Here is an 8,330-nt window from a genome sequence, read left to right on the forward strand (position 1 = left end):
TGGGCCTTGAATGTCACAAAACAAAATGGCTGCTTCCATACTGTGTGTATCGAATGTAATATGTGAAGACGTTTGTGTCAAAAGCATTTTTTTATGAATTTTTGCATTCCAAGCTTTTTAAATTAAAACAATATGAAATAATTAATTAAAATAATATGTCATATGTTTAGATTATAAGTAATGTTTAATGTTTGGATGTTTAAAATTTTATAATTATATTTATTGAAATTTTGTTATAGCTAAGCGCCGATATACAATTATATAAGATGGATTTTATTAAATATCTTCCGTGAGAAGTTCGGCTGTTATTATTTCGGTGAATGTCTTCAATTTTGTTGTTATCTTCTCGTTCGCCGGCGGGAGTGTGTTGTTCTGAAACGAATGGATAGAACTTCACCCAAAGAGAATTTAAAATTATGGCATTTTAATGGAAGTAAATTAATTTTCTTCTCCGCGAACCCAGGTATCGTGCTGCACTCGTGAGAATGAAGAATTCTTGGGCCGACTGTCGAGTAATCAACAACTTTAGAAAATATTGATAAGTGTGTAGTGTACTCCACAATATTTTAACTGCCTCCGTGGTCGAACGGTTACCATGCTGGGCTGCCACGCAAGAGGTTCCGGGTTCGATTTCCGTACCGGGAGAAATATTTGTATGGCCTACATTTATTTAGCTCATGAGTTTGGGAGTAAATTGTGGTTGTCTATGTGTGTATCTATGGTACCCGCGATACAGACTATGAGTGTGTGCGTTGTTTATTTATTTATTCTTCTGTGTTCCTCGAAAGCTATAATCTAGAGCTATACACGATTTGAGATTATGGCGATATGATGCGTTGGTACCATTTTACGTAAACAGTTTATGTTATTGAATATCACGATTTACTTTAAATACCACAAACCAGCGACCTCGCCATACCGGGGCTATCGCTGTCCCAACTGAGTCAGCAAACGTCACGAAAGTCTCTGCGTGATTCTTGCAGATCCTTGTTTTTGGTTTTAACGAGTTTATAGCCCTAGCGTCGTCTGTGAGAAATCTATGAATTTTTTTCAACCAAAATGCATTTGATTTATACCTATGTATCTAATCCCTACCTTGCCCCTTACCTTCAATGCCTTCAAAACCTCATTAGCTCGTTGAACAACACCGTTGTGAATGCCACTGGCGGCCGCCACCTGGTGTGCGAAGCTCCCGTCAGCGCTACCCTCCGTCACACGGAATAGGAACACCGGTTCGCCGTCTTCCATTACATGCTCGAATCGCTAAAAACATTGTTTAATTGTTGCCATATTACAGTAAGATGGTTCACATTTTTTTGGGGTGGCCACAAAACTTTTCAAATGGATACGTGCCGTGCTTTTTCTAAGAATATAGTTTAACGTTTCCTGCACCGTTAGCGAGATATATTGCACAAATGTACGGAATTTAGAAATTGAACTCAGATGCCACGAAGATTCGAATCATTGACCTCTTAATTGAGAAGCAAGCCAGTGGCGACGCGTGAAAAGAATCGTTAGTAAAGCTGGTCCACCCCAAAAAACATCTACCTTAACAAAAACTTATTTTGCTGTTAAAACTGCGCCGAGGCAGCGATACGTATTGTGAAATAATTGCGTACCTTTGATCCCTTATTGTATCGTTATTACTAAAGCTTTAGTTATGGAATTAATGTATCATGTGTATTGTCTAAATAACGGAACCACCGACTTTCATAACACAGGTTAGCCTAGCTTGATAGGGGACAGATACCTAACCTTGTGACGATAGTACGTACATTCTATTGTAATCTTATGATATAGGGCTGTCGTAGACAGATATGTCTGCTCATTTTTTTAAATTTCATTATACCATGGTGCGTGTAACCGCTTCGAAATATGGAGAAGTGATACTGTAACCTTGGTATAATGAAACCATATGTAATCATACGTCAAAAGTGATTTTTATCCTTCATTGCCCGTTGTTCTACTGCGTCGTCCTACTAGTAGTACCAAGGGTTAATTTTTTTCTTCGTGGTTCTACTAGTAGGACTATGGGCAAGAAATTATTTTAGGTTTGCTACCTCTTTTATTTTTAACATTTATACTTCTTGAAGGAAGTTTACAATACTAACTCTTTAGTTAGGTACATTCCAGGATAAATAAAATATAATAAATAAACATTAATTTGGTGTTATTTTTACTTTAATGTATTTACTTAAACAAAATATTTTCACTTAAAAGCGATACTTACAAAAATAATTTATAAAATACATTAAACAGTGCACGTTGTTTTAAGATTATAAATATTATAATTAATCTTGCGATTTTTATGGACGGCCTTAGGGACCATCCCAGAGAACAATAATTGTAGTTAGCTCAGAACCAGTAACATTATTAATATTGACAGTGATTGTACTACCCGATCAGTAGTAGTAGTAGTTTTATAATCAATATATTAATATCTTGCCCGTTGTCCTACTGGTAGAACAATTGCCCATGGTACTACTACTATTACTACTAGTAGGACGACGCAGTAGTCTATCAACACTAGGCCAAATAATTTATTTGGGCATCTCTGTTTTTATTTTGTTTCTTTATTTTTTTTTGTTCACAAAATTTAGTAACTAAAATAAGGCTGTTTATATTACAAACAGAAAATGACCAAAAAAATGAAGTTGGCATAATTTTCATTGGAAGTATCGATATGAAAGTAATAAAAATAGTGCGAATTACATGAAAGAAATCATGTATACGTGAAATTTTGTAACTCGAATAATTCCGTTCGTGGAATTTTTAAACCTCTCCTGAAAAGTTATCATTTTGCAAATGTAACCTTGTTACTTACACCAAGGTTGCAATGCCAATGTAACAAACCCGTAACTATAGGTAGGATGTCTTACCATAAATCGGACAATAGGGTTGTCAACAATAAACTCCTGTATATTTAAAAAATGTGTTGACAGTAATACATGAGGGCAGTTTTCTCCCTGGAATATGAGTGTGTTGAGACAAGCTGCGAGCAAGGATAGGCCGTCTACTTCGGACGTGCCTTTGCCGAATTCGTCTATTATTATAAGGGATTTTGAAGTCGACTCTTGGAGGGCTAGAGCCATCTGGAAGAAGACGTAATTTGTAATAAATAACATCTAGACTACTGTTGCGTAATTTTCCGAAAAATTGGAATAAATTTGAAAAACATGATTTCGCAGGCTTGCATTATGTTCTACGTTTAATAATTAAATAATTAATGAAATAATTTTTTGAAGTTTTCAGCTTTCGCCACTGTAGACCGACACCTGTGAGAGAATTCATGAACCTTCTCACTCAGCCGGTAACTTTCCAGTTACCACGAGCTGACGTTGGTCTTTGTATTTAATAATTATAAGAAACAAATAATTTGTCAACCAACCTGTCTCAAGTCAATAAGAAACGCGGACATGTGCGTGGCAACGCATTCAGTGGACTGTATGCGAGTGTACATATGGCTTATAATGCCAACGGTAGCGCGCTCTGCAGGCACGAAGCTGCCTATGTGAGCCAGGTACACTATCAGACCTGAATCCATATTTTTAATTTTTACTAAGAAAAAGGAATTGAAATTGATGGTGTTTCGTTAAAAAATAGTTAAAAAATCTGAAGAAAAAGAAGAATGTCTAATTTCTGTCAATACAATGTTTAACAAAGTTTCGAATTTAAATATCTTATTTATATCACTCGTCATTAAAATAATGACTTATAAATTAACTATGAAAAATATAAAAATAAACATAAATAATAAAAAAAATCTAAGACGTAACGTTACGAACATTCTGCCAATAATACGCTAGTATTCTTTATCCCATATTGCAAACAAGCTGCAACACTGACCCGAGTCAAAAATGGCAAACGTGGCAATTAAAAATGTCACGTTATGATATATAGTTAGGTTGTTCGAAAATTTTCAAAATGGTGGAAATTCGTTAAAATATTTTTCGTCGACATGAATTGTTTTGCATGATCAGACACTAGTTACCTATGTAGTCAGGGTGCGTTAAAAAACCTCCTAGCAATGACCTATGAATCGTATTCCCAGTCCGTCTGCTGCACCCTGGCTACAATCGACCTTACCCTTATTTGCAAATCTTTTCACCACAATGGCAAACTCTACTAGTCTAAGTAGGTACTGGGTCGCGATAATATAGACGTAGTGTTATGTTTTCGAATACATACATAAGTATATGGCAAATCGATCAAAAGTGTCATTAGCTTATTTCAGACTTCAGAAAAGTGTCTTTATGTGTCCGTAACAAATACCAAAAAAATGTGGTTTTTGACTTGCGACACTGTAGCCTACCGAGAGTGCATATAAAACAAATTTGGAATTGGCAATAGCCCTGTCAAATACACAGTCACTCTATTGGGCGTGATCAGCAGTTTAATTTTGGTTACCTCTCCCGATCGGAAACTGCGTCTTTTCCGAGTCGAGGCGTATAATATTGCGGACGGGCTACCCTATCGGATCCATTCCGATTTGGATTAAAATCAGGGCCTAGAACGCAGGAGCGTAAAGGGTTGCGTGCGGGAAAGCTCACCTATTTAAAATGTTTTAAGCTAACGTTCTCTCGCGCGCGATTGTTCGTGTTCGTTTTTGTTACAACGGAAAGAGCGTCCGTGTAAAGGCTAATAGTGCAGGATAGACCGCGTGAAACTGGCGCGTGTTGGTGTGCGCGATTGCGCGCGCGACTGATGAGGGCGATCGTGCGGCCTTTCTTTTTTCCTTCCAACGTCTTTACACGCGCGTGATTGCTATATCACACGCGATAGTATCTGCGTAAAGCCTGCTAATGTGTCACTTGTTCGCAATATTGTAGCGTAACCGTACTTTCATTCTGCGATAAACCGGAATAAAGACTGGGATGGCGTAGACAATATAGTTATCTCAAAATTAATAATATAAACTTACCAATCTGCTTCATATACACGGACTTTCCACTAGAATTGGGCCCGGTCAATATCTTGACTAACCCTGTCTCCAGACTAGACGTTACATCGTTCGGCACGAAACTATCGCACGTTATTATGTGCAAGGGATGCTTGCCCTGCTTTATGTCGATTATTTTGTCTGTGGTTAGCGTGGGGCGGACAAAGTTAAACTCCTTTGATACCTTTGAAATTGCTATTAGGCTGGGAGGAAGAAATTTATGCCTATATTAGGTTATGATCCATAAAAACCAATTTGATCGTTCGATCTTACAAAGCAAATAAGATTTAGATAATATAGATACTCCTGATACCATATCCAACCACTATACCCACCTTTTCGAAGAACATTTCAGTACGAAATCAAGTATGTACAGAAATTGTAAGTTATATTATATAATTTTTTTTTGTAATACTCAGTGATAGGACAAACAAGTCGAGCGCCTATTGTTAAGCGATATGCCTGTCCAAAACAGTTGCAATGCCACTAAGTGCTTTAAATCACAAAGATGGAGCATTGCCACTGCACTCGTCACAATGAAACAAGTTGACAAGTCCCATGTGCCTGTAATTTCATCAGCACCCTTCAAAACCGTAACACAGTAATGCTGACATTACTGTTTGGCAGCAGAAATAGGTAAGATGGCAGTACTTCCCTGGACGAACTCTTCCACAAGGAGCTCTGTTGCTGTCTGTTGCGTAATTTTCGACGAAGCGATTTTCAGATACAGAAACTCATTGATTAAGTGTATTCTTGAATTAGAAGGAGCAGTTAGTGCGGTGTTAGTTCAGTGAAAAAAATGGTTTCTTCTTAATTAAGACGTTGACGCTATTTAGTAATAATACCTCTTGCTGACCTCACGGTCACACACGTTTCACAACCATTGAAAACGTGTGAAGACTCCAACTAGCATTAGACCAGCATCAATTTGACCATTACTGCATTCTAGTTTTGAAAAGATAGAGTGCTAGCGAATTTACAGGTCATGGGACATGACAACTTGGACTGTTTCAGGGTGACGGGCGCAGTAGCAGTGCCTCTAAGATCTTTGTTCTGAGTGGCAACTGTCATGAATAGGCGTGTCGCTTACCACCAGGCGCACGACTTGTTCGTCCTGTCACTTGATATCATAAAAAAACTATAGGTAGAGACTGAGATTATTAGAATTTTAGGCCCGTATTACAACATAGGGCGCACTATAAGTTTCCAGAACTGGCCACTTACATAAACAATATTTAAAAAGTAATTACAACATTTGAATGGCTGTAGAATACAGTTTGTTTCATTTGACTGTCACTTGTTTTACAATGTGGCGTCACCATGGATTTAACTCGTGAAAATTTTCGTAGTTTGATTGCATGCCACCATGCAAGACAACTGTTTATAGCTGGTTTGCAGAATTAAAACGCGGTCGTGTGAATCTCAGTGACGAATTTCGTGATGGTCGCCCGTCCACTGCTGTGAACAACAAAAACATCGATGCTGTGCGCCATATGATCAAAACAGACAGGCATGTGATATACCATGAGATTCGGGAATCTTTGGGCATAGGCGTGAGTCAAATGCAATCAATACTGCACAAAGATTTGGGTGTGAAAAAACTGTGCACTCGGTGGATCCCACACAGTTTGACTGAGGCTCAAAAAACTGATCGCCTCACTTGGTGCAATGCCATGATTACCAGATTCAACGAAGGGGCGTCAAATTTGGTGTGGGACATAGTAACAGGTGACGAAACATGGATTTATAGTTACGATCCCAAAACAAAGCATCAATCGAGCGTATGGGTATTTCGAGATGAGCCAAAAGTAACCAAAGTGGCGCGCGTGCAAAGTGCCTCTAAGCAGATGATTGCTTCTTTTTGACACGTGGCTACTGTTGCTTTGGAGAATCGTTTTACCATGAAAAGTGATTGGTACACGACCATTTGTTTGCCGGAAGTTATTGACAAACTCCGTAAAAATAACCGTAAATGCCGTATCATCTTGCACCACGATAATGCCAGTTCTCACACGGCCAGACAGACTGTTCACCTTATGAGCCATCCCACGTACAGTCCCGTCCTGGCACTTGTGACTTTTATATATTTCCAAAAATTAAGAACCAATTTCGCGGTCAACGATTTTCATCACCTGAAGAGGCTGTCGAAGAGTATGAAAAATATGGTTCAGAGATTGTCACGGAGGAGTGGCATAAATGTTTTCAAAATTGTTTCATTCGTATTAGAAAGGGCATTCATGTTAACAGAGAATATTCTGAGAAACAATAAATTCATTTCTGACCATCTATAGTATTTTCTTCTTTTTCATTCCGGAAACTTATAATGCGCCACACGTATTTAATAAATATGGAAATTTACTCTTAAAATAGTCTCGAAAGCTTTGTTTCCGTCTCAAAGACAAGATCAATATTAAGACCACTGACTGTCTTTATAAATAAATCTCACTTCAGTGCACATCGTTTGGGAGTTGTCGAAGTTTCTGCTCATTGAGGCGAAATGGTACCGCGGTTGCGTAGGCTTTGAAACGTTTGAGGTAGACGCGGAAAAATTGAATGCACGATGTTTGAACATTTGCGTTTTAGAAATAAAATAAACCTACTTCCTTACAGTAAAATAAGTTCACAGTCCTTAACGTATTTGTTACGGAACATGGGAGAGACAATTTTATTGAAATATCTCTAAATAATAATCGAAACTGAAATTTCCATGAACATAGCAAATGTTGCGCGTTTACGGCGCCGTAGACGCGTTCGAAAGTTTCCGATAGAGAGAACTTGATTTTATTATTACCGTTCTTCGATATCCACAGATTGTACTAAGTGGCATTCTTCAGTGCTGCCATGTCCATGTAACCAGGTAAAACATGGTTTAGTAGTTTTTTGATACAATTGAACTAAATAGCTGAAGTCGCAAAACTATATTTCCGACACTGAAAATATATTCTCGAGTCTCGAAAATGCTTAAAAAGAGATTCCCAGGATCAAAGCCCTAATATGTCATCTCAGGGCGCGTTTATTTGTGCGGCCCCGTCGCAGCGACCGAGTACACGTGCTTAGAGACCGAACTGTTCTGCAAAACTGCAAAATACGCTCTATTCATTTAGCATTTGCGTTTTAACTTGAATGAGCAAACAAAAATGGAGAGCGGGCGAGTCTGACTTGTCTTTGGAGTACACGGCAGCGGCGCGGCGACTGCGCGGTTATATTCTTCCGAGGAATTTAAATGTTGTTGCCTATTAAATACAATTCAGATTCGCCATTAATGTACGTGAAAGCGTGGTAGCCGGACGGTTACCGCGCGGCAGCCGCACGAAAACTTTCGCGTCGTCTAACTTGGAGTTCAGTGTCAGCCAGTGGTTTATGGTTGATTCTCATTGACTTACAAATAAAT

At 38.4% G+C, this 8,330-nt stretch overlaps 1 protein-coding gene across 1 annotated transcript in view; it reads right to left on the reverse strand.

Moving 5' to 3' along the window:
- Window positions 1-276: 276 nt before the first annotated feature.
- LOC113230059 (mutS protein homolog 5-like) overlaps window positions 277-8,330 on the reverse strand; it is a 20,261-nt gene continuing 12,207 nt past the window's right edge. The window contains exons 13-17 of the mRNA XM_026463786.1: window positions 4,922-5,142; window positions 3,389-3,534; window positions 2,880-3,092; window positions 1,108-1,263; window positions 277-372 (exon numbers count right to left, since the gene is read on the reverse strand). Of these exons, the coding sequence (XP_026319571.1) occupies window positions 277-372; window positions 1,108-1,263; window positions 2,880-3,092; window positions 3,389-3,534; window positions 4,922-5,142 (832 nt within the window). The remainder of the gene's footprint in view (window positions 373-1,107; window positions 1,264-2,879; window positions 3,093-3,388; window positions 3,535-4,921; window positions 5,143-8,330) is intronic.

The sequence above is a fragment of the Hyposmocoma kahamanoa genome, unplaced genomic scaffold (genome assembly GCF_003589595.1).
Source record: "Hyposmocoma kahamanoa isolate Upper Pololo Valley unplaced genomic scaffold, ASM358959v1 63, whole genome shotgun sequence".
NCBI lineage: Eukaryota > Metazoa > Arthropoda > Insecta > Lepidoptera > Cosmopterigidae > Hyposmocoma > Hyposmocoma kahamanoa.